Here is a 15,914-nt window from a genome sequence, read left to right as displayed (position 1 = left end):
TCAAAGGCAGTGACTGAATAAATCTTCAATTCAAAATGTTTACTATTCATAAAAGACAATAACTCAAAAGTGACAATTGTGTGTTGGTGTCGGGGGTGGGAGTGGAGAATCGATACACTAGTATGCTTTGGGAGTAGAACCTTGATTCTCACTATACACAGTGGGAAAGTCAAATATTGTCTTATTGTTTTCATGAAACTGGTTGTGATCTTGTGGTTTGGGGGCTCCTAGAGTCTACAGGACACACAGGAAGAATCTTCTGAACACAAGTGAATGCTGGAAATGTCTACTGGATTAGGACTTCAGAAAGTATATATTGAACTTAAGCAGAAACTGAGCCATTAAAATATTGAGAAAGAAGCCACATTCCAGAGGGTGAAGAAGGAGAAACATGGAGTCTAGTCGCTCAAAAACTTGAAGGAGAAAAGAAGTTTATATACAGGGAGTGGCTGGAGAGACTGACCTTGCTTGCTTAAGAATGAGAGGGAATGTCAATGTGTTGACACCAGGAGGGGCCCCATCCGAGACACAGAGGTTCATTCAGGAAAGGTGTGTAATTGCTGTTTCTGACGAAATGGAGGTGGTAATACAAAGAGAGAAGGAAGAGTTACAGGTTACAGGGCACAAAAGTCTGAAGTTTAGAGGATGATGGGAAGATGAAGAATTTCCAAAATAATATTCGTTTTTCTTTAATGAAACACGAAGAAAAGACACCAAGTGAAAATGATCAGGCTATGGGATGAATAGAGAATTTAAGAAAGGAAAGCAAGTTTACAGAAGCTTTGAGGGAAATGCAAAAAGGAGCTGACTCAAGATAATAGAAAGATTGGGAAACACTGTCGGGAGAATAGCTTAAATCAGAAATCATGCCCCGTATGTGTGCACGTGTGTGTGTGTCAAAATAGCATAAAATGAATTTTACCACTTTAACCATTTCTAACCCAACAGTCAAGTGGCATTAAGTACATACATTGTTGTGTGGCTGTCACCAGTATTGTGGTTCCTCAAACTGGTTCCCAGAATAGTTGCACCATTCCCACAAGCAATTCACAAGTGTTCCATGATCGTCACGTCCTTGCCACACTGTGAGCTTCTGTTGTGGACATTTCCATATCTTCTTTCGAAAAATGTCTATCCGATACTTTGCAAATTTTCAATTGGGTTTTTTGTTTTTGTTGTTGTTTTTGAGTTGAAGGAGTTGTTGAAGTATTGCGAATATTAGACGTTTATTAAATATATGATTGGAAAAGTTTTTGAGTTGTTTTACACTCTCTAGACGGTTCCTTACGATGCATAATAATTTTAAATGTTGATGATGTCCAAGTTTTCCAGTTTCTTTTTTGTTGCCTGTATTTGGGTGGCATATCAAAGAATACATTAACAAATCCTATGTCCTATTTTTCTATCATGCATTCCTCTAAGAATTTTGGAGTTTTAGCTCTTACATTTAGGTTTTGACTTGTATTCATAAAAGATACTTGTTTGCAGTTTTTTTTTTAAATACTGTCTGTCTAGCTTCGATTTCAGGGTAGTGTTGCCCTCAGAAAATAACTTGGGAAGTGCTCCCTCCTCTTCAATTTATCGGTAGAGTATGAGAAGGAATGGTGTTCACTTTTAAACATATCTGGTGGAATTCACCAGTGAATCCACGTAGCCCAGGGCTTCTCTTTTCCGGAAGCAGGCATGAGTTTTTAGTGAAGAAAAAATGAGACCATAATCCTTTTCACGATCAGATGAAATATAGTCCATTCACAATCCCGTCTACGAAACATCATTCTCTCTCCGGGGATCCCACCACTCAATAATGTTAAGAACCGCAGGGTGTTTCCCAAGTTGGGATGAAGAGGGGAGTCATCAGCCTTCTGCTTGTTTAAAGAGGAAACACCAAAATTCTCTTTTGTCCCCGGGAGGTCTCGTCCTGCTGAGTTGCTGTTGCAGTCCCTGCACACGGTGTCCCTAGTGGTGTGGCCACAAAGGGGAGCACCTGGCAGCACACAGCAACGCCATGTGTGGATCTGGACCCTGCAACAGTGATGGCCAAACCCTTTGCTCAAGAACTACTCAGAACTTCCCCTTCAAACCTCCCACAGTTTTTACTTGACAGCTGCACATTTTGTCCATAATGTAAATCGTTAGAAAGGATATAATTCCTATCCTATTATGAGTGTTGCTATTTTAAATAAAACTATTCTACACACTACCAAATACATGCAATGGAATACTTTCAAAACACATGACAGCCCACTTACCTTTCAAATGTTTTACATCATTCCTTCTTCCATGGAAATGACATTTCCATTCCACTTTCTCCAAAGAATTTTATCCTAATTTTGTATTCTAAAGTCTTTTATTGATAACTTTGTCAGCCTTCTAACAAATGAAAATATAAATGTAATATATGAAATATTCTTAGTTTCCAAGATCATATTGCTCTGAACATTTCATACACCTCTTCCTCAAAAGACTCAAAATAGACCTACCAAATGATCCAGCAATCACACACTTGGGAAAGGCAGCCATCCCTTGACAACCTAGCTGAAAGGAAATCGAGTGACAAGCTCCCTGACCTCACCCAGCTGGGGATCTTCCCTTGCTGCCTCCCACTGACCAAATGCTATGTCCCCAGAGGACAAGCACCCTGATTATGTCTCCCTACATCTCTGCCTCCTGGGGCCACTGGAGTTGAGGGGGTAAAGGGAGAAACCGGAGAAGGAAAATAAAATCCACAGCACACCCACATCCCATGTAACCAAATTGGTTTATCTCTCTAGAACATTCCATCTCCATTAATACTCCATAGCAAAATCAACAATAATTAATATTGCCTCTATATAAACAATATATTCAAATAGATATTAAAGGTCATGGGTCTAATATTTTTAAGGGTTTTTTTCTAAAGGGAGGAGATTCAACTGGAAAGGAGACGTAAAATGGAATAAGAATGAGTTCAATTGTTGCCTACACAGTGAAAGATGTGCGGTCCTCCAGTTCGGAAGCAGTTAGGTTGGAGCGGAAACCCATAAAGGGCGGAGGGGCAACAAATTCCTTAGTGAACATTAAGGAGTAACATCCAACATGGTAGGTAGGTGGGCACATGGTGAATTACCTGATTGGCCAGAAACTTGAAGCAGGGCTTTCGGACAGGGAAACAACAATGGCTACAAAAGGCAGCAGGAATGTACGAAATAGAAGACCACGTACCCGGGCTTCAGGGTACGGACATGGGGGAGAAAGGAGCTGCCTCTGCAAGATCAGGGACCTGCAATCGTAGAGAAAATCCATATTTCAGCTAAAGCAACGTGGAAGAGGGACACTTCCAGGAGAAGGGGAAGCCTGCATTGGTTTTTCTGGGCAGCAGAACAGGAAAGGCAGGATCAAACAGGGAGGGAGTTGCAAAATATCACCGAGGAACAGCACCGTATTTGATTGAAAGCAGAGAAGGGTGACTGTCTGGGTGGTATCGGAGGCGTGGGAATCAGGCGAGGGGTGGAGGTTATATGACTCTGTCTCATTCTGCCTTCATAAACCCACCAGTTCCCTAAGTAGTGTCTTTTAACAGATTACTGGAGTTGGATCTCCTCTGTGAAAATTAAAGCACAGCTTATTAACCCCGTTCTGATACTTTTCACCGTGGACAGGTCCACGCCTGTATCTGCATCTGTAGGGAATTTACAGAAGATACTCGACTGCTGGATGCTTGGAGGATCTTCTGCACTAAGCAGCTTCCCTATACACAAGCACAACCACGTACTTGCAAACAAAGAGGAAATGACATGCCTCCTAGGATGTGCAGCTTAACAATACTGACAGACATTCACCCCTTCGCGAGGAAGAAAGGGCCAGGAAACCCGAGAAGATATGTGTTAACTAATCTATCAATCTATTAGAACGAGCACGATAGTTCCTGAAGGTGTGACTTGCTCTTGAGTTTTATTGGGTTCCTGGATTCCGAGAACCAGGGATGATGGTGCATATTTAGAAAATTCCCAAAGACATGAGTTGGAAATTATTCGTTTGCAAAATCTTCTGAGAACTGCTGAGTCTTCTGACACAGTATGACATTAGAATGTCATATTCCTGTCCATTACATGCCAGAAGCCATCGTCAGAGACTGGGGAAAACAGAAACCTATGCCATGGCTTCTTATTTGAACTATCTCAAGATCTCTTTAAATTAAACCAAACGTCTGCTCATTACCAATTAGTCCCTTTTCCTCAGAGCCAACTTCTGCATGACGAATCTTAGAAGTTTCTTTTCACAATTCAACCTTAGCTGAAAGTTCCTTCGAAGGCCAGTCTATCCTACTTTGTGCCCCTGTTCCTCCCCCCGAGCTCCAGGCTGAGCTTCTTGCTTCTGTCCTCCTGGGATCAGGTCTCTTTATCTTTCAGCCCAAAGAGACCCCTCCCGCTCCTTCTCCAGGAACCACAACTCTCTCTGTGGCCTGTGATACAATCTTGTCTAGAAGCTCCTATACCTCATGTTCGTAATTTTTCATTCTGGATCATTTTCTTTTCATTTTCTTCTATTTTTTAGATTCACTTCTTCATGAAAACTACAGGAGTCTACATCCCCCCTCACCCCCACCCAGTCTCAACTCAGGAATCTTTTACCTACAGGAGAATTCAAGGCTCACTACACACAGATTGACAGAGGAGACCTAAGAGTAGCAGGGCTGGGGGCTGGGGGGGCAGGCAGAATAATCTTTACGTGTTAGAAACTCAAGTCCCCGTTCCACCTGTTCCCCCCCGTCTCCATCCCCTGTGCTTCAGGGCCTTTGGCGGGTGAATCTTCCTGCGAATACGTGGTGTGCTGAGACAGGCTCTGATCGTGGCAGGTGTCGCCAGTAGGAAGTGGAGGCGACGTGCAGAGAATCACAACACGAAACACACGTTCCTCCATCACATTCTGTTGGGAACGTAAAACGGAGCAGCTGTGGTGGGAACCAAACTGGCAGCCCCTCTACATCCACACAGACCTGCCGCGTGAGCCAGAGATCTCGCACTCAGGTGTGCACCTGGGAAACTAAAGCATATGTATAAGGAAATCACCCCAGTTCTGTCCGCCTCTCACTGGCCCTGTTTGCCTGTGGCCGGAGCCCTAAAAGAGTGTCTGTCTGAATGCCCAGTTTTCCCTTCTAGGGGCTACGGGGTCCCCAGAGGAGAGTTTTGGGGCTTTCAAGTTGACTCACTCCTGTCTTCAGAGTTTGTGGGAGGACATTGTCCCTTTGGAGAGTGCAGAGGAGACAGACAGTTTCCATTTAAACACACAGAGATGTGACATTTGAAGCCCACAGTGTGTCTACCGTAGTGTGGGGGGTGGATACACATGCAGCTCCGGAGCCAACTACCTGCCTGGACAGCTCGCCTGTGCAGTTCACGACCCAGAGAAACCTGGGCTTTGGTTCAGCCACTTTGTGCCTCATTTCTGTCATCTGTGAAATGGGGAAAACAAAGGGAGGTGCTGAAGAGGGAAAGGGGTGAAGACATATCCCCACGCAGTGAAATGGAACAGTTCTCAATGTGCTTCTGCGATGGGAAGTCAGACACATGGAGAGACTGAGGCTCCAATGGTGACATGTAACCATGGCATTCAGAGAACGCTTTTTCCTCCTTTTTCTCTCAGGCATTAGACGCTGCTGTCCAGACCAAGAACCTGAAGCCAGTGTGCTCAGGGGCAGGCTGACCAAGACATGTCGTGATTCTGCAGCTCAAGGAATTTATTTTTCTCTTCCTCTTTTTACAAAAAATGAGAATACTGCCACCGGATTGGCCCCTGTTGGCATCCATTATTCGTCTCACCGAGAACATGTTAACGCTGCAAGGAAACGAACCTCCCACTGACCTCAGAAATCAGGCCACACTGGGCTTGGCTGCAAGAGGCACGACCAGGAGGACCACTGCCAAGGTCCAGCCGCTAAGGGAAGGCAGATGACGCCTGTTCTCCTTCTATCGCAGGGACACCTCGTCAACATCTCTTATGCTGTAATTCAAGCTATTTTTTGGTTACAAACAGTAAATCCGAAGGAACTCGCTCTGTGAGAAAGCCCTTTCAGAGACTAAACTACAAAATATAAGCTTTTTAATTGTTTGTGTTTGAACTGACCGTAAAGACATTCAATGTGTAAGAGAAGAAAGAATTTTAAGGGTTCTTTCTAGTTGTGGGTAGTGGCTCGGATCATGGGAGGGCGTTGGAGTTAACTATATTCTCATTGGTAATAGAAAGGCAGCTACATGCAGTTCTTATGAGCCAATGATTGCAGGTCCCAATTTCTTCTACTGCTGAAAAGGAAATCCAGGATTAAAAAAATACTCTTGTCTTTACTCACAGAGAATTAACCTCAGGAAGGTGGAGGTGACTCAGGAAGCTGATGGTTAGCCTGGTGAAGAAACCAAAGGTTGATTTACTGGAAATTGCAGCTGCTCTGGGCAGTGGGAGGTGCAAGAGGGAGCTATATATTCCCATCTCACCGCTCACCGCGCAGACGCCGACAGGCTCCCGGCCGACCTCTGCCTCCTCCAGGATCACAGGTAAGGGCTGCCAGCAGCGCTGCTTCACTGCACGGAGCTCTGCTGAAAGTGATAACAATGATGTGCGTCGTCTCATTGGTCTGTTTCATTTTGTCTGATTGTACTTTACCTACTCTGCCAGGGCAATAGGAAAAAGCCTTTTTCATCTGATTTAATCTGTAGGTAATTTGTTTATTTCCAAAAAAGAACAAATACTCCTTTGGGAGCACATGGGATGGGGGGATAGGATGTCTGGCCCCCACAGATCCTTTGAGAAAAAAGCAGAGAGTTTCCTCCCAGTAGAAGGATGGATGTTGCCACATCAGCCTTTTTCTTGGGATCTGTTGTAAAGCGTTTTCTACCCAGTCTTAGTATAGTCAGCAAAGACACAAAGATAAAAAGATACACTATTTCTTTTACACAAAAGTTTTCTTTTAAATAGTAATTTCGATAGGCTTCTAATGATGAAATATTTACATGTGTGTTAAAATGGATTTGAAAGTCCAAAGAAGAAAAATGTTACTTGCCAGAAACCTACAACCTACATAAAAGGCATTTCTTTTAAGAAAATTGTATTACAGACTAACCTTCCCTTCAGTAAAGTCATTATAAAATGACGGATGCTTTTCCAGGAGCTCCAGACAGCGTCAAGACACCATGGATTCTCTCAGTGGACCAATCAGCCACTTCGCAGTCGATCTGTACCAACAGATCAGACAGAGCTCAACCGGGAAGAATATCTTCTACTCCCCCCTCAGCATCATGTCAGCCTTTGGCATGCTTTACTTAGGGTCCCGAGGAAACACTGCCGCACAACTTCAGAAGGTAGGTGGCAGCTTCCTTTACGTGCAACAGTTGGCACTGGTCCCTCTGTTGTCGTGTCTTCAGATGGTCACAGATCTGGCAGTCCGCAGGGCTCGCACAGAGAGCGGCAAGCAGCCACGTGACTGGGTGGGCCCGGGGTGGTGGGGGACACACGTCTCCCCCAGTGCCTGGCCCCCTCTGCTTCCCTGAGCCCAGACCTACTCTGGGACCCACATGAACTCCTACAACTGCCTCCCAACCTGAGGGGAAGAGTTTAGCTAGAAGTGACACATTGACTAAACTCCATGGGAGACAGCTTTATGTGCTCCCTCTGAAGTGAGTGAAAATGAATCAGGATTCTTTGAAGCGGCTGATGATTAACCCGCTTGCTGTGTCGTCAAGGAGCAAAATGCTTACACTTTGCTTTACTTTGTTCTTAAATCTTTGTTTTTGTTTTTGTTTTTTTTTTTGTTTTTTTTTTTTGCTTTGGTTTGGGGCTTTTGTTTGTTTTCTTGCAAAGTTTCTACCTTTTTGCCTTCTTTTTTTCCTTCCACCCTTCCGTGCTTTTATTTCTTTCCTTGATGTAAAGATCTATACAATTTCTTTGTCCCACTTCTTGTCTCCTGCAGGCCCTTCACTTTAATAAGGTCGCAGAGAACCCAACAGGAGGAGCCACAGCGGATCCCGTGAGTCCCAGGGCACTTGGGCCTGGAGGGAGATCACACATCCGAGACGGTCGCACGTTAGACTGGGAATTTCAGATAAACGGAGAAAAGTCCATTTTTAGGGAAAATCTTAAGCAACATAGAGTGGAGAGAGTTGTGTCTCATTTTATATTACGTATTTATTTTATACATTTGTCTTCCGAAAAGGAGATTAGCATCTGCTTAAGATCATGGGCTCTGGAGCCCGAAGTTACCTGCAAATTCCTTCTCACAAAAGCTGTTCACAAAGAGGGAAGAGGCAAAATACAACTGCTCTGAGTCATCGAGTCCTCATCCCAATTAACTAGGGGCAGTAACAGGTCTGCTGCAGTACACGCAAATACATGCAAACCACGGCAACAGCGCCTGGACGATGGAAACCCTGACACGTGTTATGTATTCCATTTACAGAATCAGAATCATTACCATAATCAGAATAATGTGGCTAAAATGATGTAATTTTAATTAACTCATACATTAGAGTCAGAGCAATAAGCACACATCCACATATATTTTGGACAAACATTGACTGAGGGTTATGATTATAGACCGAACAGTCCAAAGCCCTCAGCGAGCAAGTGGACGGTTCCGGGTTCAGACAGGCCTGAGGTGCATAATTCGCTTTGCTACACTCTGTCCCCTTGGACAACTTTTGGAACTCTCAGAGGGCTCTTGTTTTCAGGGGCATTGGGCTAAAGGCTTCGAGACAGCAGTGTCAGCCCACTGGCACGTTACCCAGCACACACGGCTCCTGCACTGGGAGCCTGACCGTTGTGAGTGATGAGCCATCGAGCACAGTGCGCAGGTCTCACAAGGGCGTCCCAGCAAGCAGTGGAACGGGGCTTCCTGTCGTAACAGAGAATAGCTTGCACTTTGACGTTCTCATTCCCTTGATGGCTGTGAGACATGCAGTGCGGTTCTAGCCTTCAAGGAGCTTATGTTTACTGGGAAGCGAAATCTAACCATGAGACGATGAAGGCACAGCCAGCAGTGGAATGGTGCTGCATCTCTGCTTCAAACGAGACATGTTTGGAGTATGTTAGAGCAGGAGGCATTTCCAGGAAGACTGAGTGTAAGGATTTGAAGGATATTTCAGATAAAATACACCGAATACCAGGGAATAACAACAAATGTCATCGGTGGGGATACAGTGCTTTAGAAACAGATCCAACAGACTTACGTGGGTTTAGGATTTACATCAAGAGAGAATCTGATGAGCTCTCGTTTTGATGTTTGAAGGTTGAAAATCCAGAAAATCATCACTTTCAAAAGCTTCTGACTGAATTAAACAAACCCACCGACGCCTATGAGCTGAACGTCGCCAACAGGCTCTATGGCAGAAAGGAGTTTCCTTTCCTTCAGGTTAGTTTCCCTGGCTGCCCACACCTTTCATCTGCATCCTGGTCCTCGGCCCCCCCGGTCTACAAATGGGGAAGGAGAGGCAGGTGAGCCTGGCTGACCCCCCCAGTGAGCATTTACCCCAGGGACATCGGGCTCCCACACCACAACCCACCCTCGGGTTGTCCCAGAGCCTGACCACCCACCAGTGAAGTGGGGTTGGGATGGTCCCACGTCCTCTCTCTGGTCATGACTGAGCATAATTTAATTTGGGGATGCTTACAAAGTTACTCACGAATTACTCTGAATTCCTCCTTTCTTCCTTCCCATGTCAAAGGAATACATGGATAATGTGACGACGTTATACCTAGCCAGTGTGGAATCTGCTGATTTTGCGAATGCTCCAGAAGAAAGTCGAAAGATGATTAATTCCTGGGTGGAAAGACAAACTAATGGTACATTATGACAGGTTCACTCACTAAGAATCACTTTTGAGTCCCCGGGGTGTGTGACCCCCCCCCCCCCGCCATGCTGGACACTGCACTGGGTGCCAGGAGAGGGGTGAGGCGAAACTGCAGAGGATCAAGGAGGACGTGCAGATGGTGGGATGGTCGTAGTAAATGTGGACAGAAACAAGGGGACCCAGGAGGGATCCCAGCACCAGCTCCTGGAAACACAGCTGGAGTCTGGGGGTGAAATGTCTTTGTGGATCTCAGGTCTCTGCTCAAACTTCGTTTAATTTCACACCTATTTCGTTAGTACGTTAACTTCTGGATTATGATCATGAGGAGAAAATATTAAAAGGATTCCCTCATCCTCTAAACCATCCTTCTTGTCACATGCAGCGGAGCTGCCTGGCCTGTTCTCCGTGCCCACGTCCTGCAGGGATGGTCACAGCCATCTCCCCAACCAAGGCAATGGATGGACAATCTCTCCATCCTCTGAACCACGTCCTTTCTCCCATCCTAATTATAGGTCAAAGCTATAGCATTTCAAAGTGGATAAATAATTGGAAGACACCCCAAGGACTGGTTTAGGGTTCATTTCATTCATCCTGAAGAGCATTCAGGCCTATTTCCTCTGAGTAGTGAGTGAAATGTGGGAAGATGGGGGGAGGAGAAAGGAAGAAAGGAAAAAATGAAGGAAGGAAGGAAGGAAGGAAGGAAGGAAGGAAGGAAGGAAGGAAGGAAGGAAAGAAAGAAAGAAAGAAAGAAAGAAAGAAAGAAAGAAAGAAAGAAAGAAAGAAAGAAAGAAAGAAAGAAAGAAAGAAAGAAAGAAAGAAAGAAAGAAAGAAACAAGAAAGGAAGGAAAGAAAGAAGGAAAGAAGGAAAGAAATAAATGAAGGAAGGAAGGAAGGAAAGAAGGAAAGAAACGAAAGAAAGAAAAGAAAAGAAAAGAAAGGAAGGAAGAGAGAGAAAGAAATAAAGAAAAAGAGAGAAAGAAAGGAATGAAGGAAGGAAGAAAGGAAGGAAGGAAGTAAAGAAAGAGTTGTTAAGAAAGGAAGAATAGAACAAATTCAGAGGAAAGAAGAGAGGAAAGCAGGTGTTGAGGGCACCGGGAGGGAAGGATACAATGAGAGAGGGAGGAAATTGACACTTGGAAAGATCAGCTGAAATCGGTTCATCTGTATTCGGTGTGAGATGACTCATGTCACCAGAACTGAACGCCTTCCCAGTCATAAGAAGGGGTCTCCACGAGGGTAACTCCGTCAACCCGGTGCCAGGAGAGAACGTTCACTTTTGGAACTATTGGGCATGGTGTCCCTAATATGGTGACTTGTGAGAATGTTTTAATGATCAGTTGTAACTTTCAAAAGATCTTCAAGAAAAACCTCGTGTGCCTTCATGAAGACCTTCCATTTTCTTTCTTTGCAGAAAAAATCAAGGATCTATTTCCCAAAGATTCTCTTGACAGCTCCACTGCTCTGGTACTGGTGAACGCAATCTATTTCAAAGGGCAGTGGCACCGGAAATTTAAGGAAGAAAACACGGTGGAGGAAAAATTTTGGCTGAACAAGGTATTGTCTATACTTTACTTACATAATGTAACCTAACTCCACGAGGAATGTGAAATTCAAATACATAGTGATTAATGGGCAACTGCAGTAGAAAATAGAATGTGTCAAGGTTCTATTTTCTTCTCTTTTTCTTTCTTTCTTTACTTGGGAATCTTTGAAGAAACTCTTGTCTAACTTACAGATTCCCCAGATCATCCCGTAGAAGTAGGATGAGTTTGGTATCTCAAAAATATTATCCCTTTTTCTGACTTGTGCTCATTTGCCATTTGTTTGCCACATTAATTTCTCGCAGGATAGAAGCAAATCTGTGCAGATGATGAAAGAAATGAACACCTTCAATTTCACCTCCCTGGAGGACATGCAAGTCAAGATCCTGGAAATACCATACAAAGGCGCGGAGCTAAGCATGATGCTGCTGCTGCCCAATGAAGTAGATGGTCTACAGAAGGTAAAGCCGTGCACCTCCCAAGTCTTCCCACTGTTGCTTCGATTCCTAGCAATGCAAACAAAATAAGCTGTTCATACATTGGTGGTGCTGGCTGGCAGAGATCCAGCACAGAACAAACAAATTTCTCAAGAATCACAGTCTGGTAGGCAGAATACATAGAAAATCTGTCCATCACAGGTTGCATTAATATTCTGATGAACCTATGGAATGTCAGTTCACAAAACTATATACCTAGCTCTTCATCTTCCTATTTTGCAACCCTAACAACCTGCAGCATATTCCAGTCCACTCATTGGAAGACAAGAAAATTAACACTCAGATATAGGAGACACATGGAGGTATTTGCCAGTTCACTGGCAAACAAAAGAAAGAAATTAAAACAGGCAAGTTTACATAGTGCATATGAAATCAGTGGTTTTGTAGACTGTGGGCCAATAGATTTATCTTCATGCCCACATTTCCGTGTGGAAGTATTCTGTCCCTAGGAGCTCAGAAGCCATGCTGACCTTCATTGCTTGGAGTGTTTGAAAAAGGAGGAACTATAGAATTTTGTTCTTAGCGTTGCTTTAATACAGTTAATATGTAAAAATACCCAAAACACTATCTGACATGAACGGACATTCTGTACATAGTGGTCTGCCATCACTATTATAGCTGCTGCTGACGCTGACGTGGCAGTGAGCTTGCCACACTCAGAGTGTGTACGGAGTGACACTGGCAACCGGAAGTCCTCGGGGCAAGTCCTGTGGCAATAAACGTGAACAAACATCAGAGTACTCTTTCTCCAGCTCTGCGGTCCCCATTATCCGGGACCCCGGGAACCCCAGTTCTGGGATTTTAGCCTATGGCAACAAGTCTAAATGAGACAAACGCTTTTGGACAGAAGTGGTTCAAAATAATGAAAAATTTTAAACAAGGAACAATGGTACACGTTTGTGTTACCAGTAGTTTAGCTTAGGGATTGACACGCAGTGAAGGTATATTCACACAGATGTTCTTTAAATAAAGATAGATACACTGAGTATCAATTTAATGGTAGTATTATGCAACAACTTAAACTTGATTACAGAAATATATATCTCTATGGGAAAAGTTTACGAATAAGTCAAGCAAGGGAAAAGAATAGAAGTAGGATGTATGCTATGATGCACAATGTAAAAATTTATGAAGGAAAAGACATTAACAAGAGAAGACTTTGAAAATGAGGCGTGCCACACATACGGAGCGTGAGAATTGAACAGTTCATCTTTTACAAAGTAATCTTATTTAATGATTCTGTTGTTGCATATATGTATGTGTATAGAAATCTATACATATATACATTTTAAAGGTATTTATATATACTAGTATAATTTTGTGTACATATATAGCTAAAAAATAGTGATGTCATGACTATACAAGTACATTTACTTAATTATATAATATATATTCAGGACTCTCTTCCTTTTGACTCCTCGGATTAAATCTAATCATTTGAATCTCTTGTATTTACACTTACTGTTAAGATAAAGGTTCCCCACACGTTACAATCCAGTGTTAAGCTGGGCTCCATGTCCTTGTTTTCCATCATTACAGCTAGAAGATAAACTCACTGCTGAGAAATTATTGGAGTGGACGAGCTCGCAGAATATGTGGAAGAGTCAAGTGGATTTACACTTACCTCGGTTCAAAGTGGAAGAGAGCTATGACCTCGAGGGCATGCTGGTAGCCCTGGGGGTGGTGGACGCCTTCAGTTCACGGGATGCAGACCTCTCGGGCATGACCGGGAAACACAGGCTGGTGGTGTCTAAAGCCGTGCATAAGTCCTTTGTGGAGGTGAATGAGGAGGGCACGGAGGCCGCAGCGGCCACAGGCATCAGTACAGGTATAATAATAACATCAATACCACGTTATGAACGTTTCCACTGTGATCACCCTTTCCTGTTCTTCATCAGACACAACAAGACCAACAGCATCCTCTTCTTGGGCAGAGTCTCTTCCCCTTAGCTGTGATTACCCTTGCACGGCCCTAGGGGCACATGCACAGAGTCCTTCTGATACACTGATTGCTGGAAGCAACAGGTTCTCCTTGATGTGTTTCCCTTTCCAACCTCACGGTCATCACTAAGAATCTAACCATTGAAATAGCATGTCTGTCTGTCTCTCTCTTTCTACAATCACATGTTGGCCTACTTTATTTCCCCATGATAATTTGCTTCCGACAAAATCTCCAAAATGTGATACAAGTGTATTTCAATACTTTATCTTCATCTAAGTTTGAAATATCATATCTGCTGTTTTAGAAAATTATAGCTACTATTCAAATCTGTTCACCTAGACAGGCACATGTATTTGAATTTTGGTGGGATATGGAACACTTATGTGACCTAACCTTTTGGTTTTATGAAATACATTATCAATAAAACAATGACTTATTCATATCATTTGTTGCTTTTCCTCTTTTTATCTTTTCAACAAAGTGCAAGTGCCCACCACATATAGAAAAGATTATTTAGAAATACTTGTTTGTGTTTTTAAAAATCCAAAGGTAATACAGCATGATGACCCAGAAGAGGGAAGCTAGTACCAGAACATGAATGGCTCTGTAACCCGTGTCCAGAGCTTAAACATGAGTCTAGAACTCAGACACTGGGTATAAACTTAATCTCTAAAGATGTGAGTCTGATGATATGATTAGAGTTACTGAAAGAAACATGGTCATTGTAGCTAAAGGCAAGGATGGCATCACACTGGAAGAGAAGAAAGTGTGAAGAAAGCAGGACCAAGATAGGACCCTGAAGTACATCAAGATATAAACGTCAAGTATTGCCAGTTTTTATTTTCTAGAACATAGCTTTTTAAGAAAGGACAGGAAGAATCTTTTGGAGTTGAGAGATACGTTAATGACATAGATTGGGGTGATGGTTTCATAGATGTAGACTCATCTCAAAACTCATTCGTACACATGAATTAGGTAGAACAAATTCCATATCAATCATACATCAATAAAGCTATGTGTTAATGGAAAGTAATAAAAAGAAATACATTCTATTCCTAAAAAGTACAAATAAAGATAATAGAAGTTTCACAAGGAATACAATGCTTAAGTGCATACAAAGTACCACCCCACAGGATAGCACCTCATTCCCATTGGATTGACCAAAGTTGAAATTAAAAGACGGGTCATACTCTCTGTGGAGAGAATGTGGATCAACCACAACTCTCATTAAAGCGTACAACGTATTGATTTGATACACTTAGTTACTGCAAAATGATCCCGCCATAGCTTTAGCTAAGGCCTCAATTACATCACAACGTTACCATCTCCTTTTTGTGAGCTGTTTTTGATCAAGGACAGCTGTCTAATTGTTGCTCTCTGAGGGGGAATGGAGGCTGGGGTCTCCTCCGTGGCAGTTTAGGTGATGTCACTCCAGAAATCTTTAAATCTCTATGGCTGAGCAACGCACTTGTAGACAAAGTGTTCCTCCAGTGTACAAAGAGACATGCATCGATACTTTCTTATAAAATTAAAGGTACACTTACCAATGGATCCAGTAATTCCACACCTTGATTTTACACTAGAGCTCTGAATACACATGTCACAAAAGGACTGTATGAAAATGTTCATTGATGCCTTATTTGTGACTGTCGAAAGCTGGGAAAAACTCGAGTTTGTGTCAGCAGGTGAGCTGTAATGCAAACTAAAGGGGGGCACTTGGTGGTAAAAAGAACAAACTACTGATCCTGCAGAAACATGGATGAAATTGCAACACTGCTGTGCGAAACAGGAACTGGACAGAGAGAGCACACGTCCTGTGATTCCAGCTATATGGTGCCCTGAACAAGCAAAACGAACATGTGGTGACAGAAAGCTGCTTGGCGGTTCCCGAGGCTGGACTTCGGGAAGAAATTGATTGTTCAAAACTCCAAGGAAAATTCCTTAGTGTGATGAATTCTCTACAACTTGATTGGATGATGGTCACAGTGGTTTGCATTTGTCAACAGTCATCAAACTGCAGTGTTATAACCTGTGGATTTTATTTTATGTAAATTGTACCTCAATAAATTTGATAAAGAATGAGATAGAGGAGGAGATTTGAAGAAAGCACACATAGTAG

At 43.1% G+C, this 15,914-nt stretch overlaps 2 protein-coding genes across 3 annotated transcripts in view; both read left to right on the top strand.

The window, feature by feature from the left end:
• The window catches only part of LOC135319532 (serpin B4-like), a 44,568-nt gene that overhangs the window by 10,117 nt on the left and 18,537 nt on the right, over positions 1–15,914 (top strand). Inside the window, exon 1 of one of the 2 annotated variants that reach the window (XM_064480418.1) lies at positions 6,506–6,527. The exons of the other annotated variant lie outside the window; for it this stretch is intronic. The gene's annotated coding sequence lies outside the window, so the exon portion shown is untranslated. Of the gene's footprint in view, positions 1–6,505; positions 6,528–15,914 lie in introns of those variants that run through there. 2 annotated transcript variants of the gene reach the window in all.
• Positions 6,465–14,222, top strand: LOC116151485 (serpin B3-like). The gene is made up of 8 exons (XM_064480420.1): positions 6,465–6,527; positions 7,139–7,331; positions 7,940–7,996; positions 9,254–9,376; positions 9,690–9,807; positions 11,227–11,369; positions 11,662–11,817; positions 13,393–14,222. The coding sequence occupies exons 2-8, from the start codon at positions 7,164–7,166 to the stop codon at positions 13,801–13,803; spliced, it is 1,176 nt and encodes a 391-aa protein (XP_064336490.1). The 5' UTR covers positions 6,465–6,527; positions 7,139–7,163; the 3' UTR covers positions 13,804–14,222.

This window comes from Camelus dromedarius, chromosome 28 (genome assembly GCF_036321535.1).
Source record: "Camelus dromedarius isolate mCamDro1 chromosome 28, mCamDro1.pat, whole genome shotgun sequence".
Classification (NCBI taxonomy): domain Eukaryota; kingdom Metazoa; phylum Chordata; class Mammalia; order Artiodactyla; family Camelidae; genus Camelus; species Camelus dromedarius.
The sequence above is the reverse complement of the archived record's forward strand: the minus strand, read 5'-3'. Positions and strand labels throughout refer to the sequence as shown.

What these genes read in the sequence shown, in the direction of transcription:
- LOC116151485 (XM_064480420.1), top strand. Translation starts at nt 7,164, where the DNA reads ATGGATTCTCTCAGTGGACCAATCAGCCACTTCGCAGTCGATCTGTAC. An exon ending in AGGAGTTTCCTTTCCTTCAG is followed by an intron (nt 9,377 to 9,689) that starts GTTAGTTTCCCT and finishes CCCATGTCAAAG; the next exon opens with GAATACATGGATAATGTGAC. An exon ending in AAGTAGATGGTCTACAGAAG is followed by an intron (nt 11,818 to 13,392) that starts GTAAAGCCGTGC and finishes CCATCATTACAG; the next exon opens with CTAGAAGATAAACTCACTGC.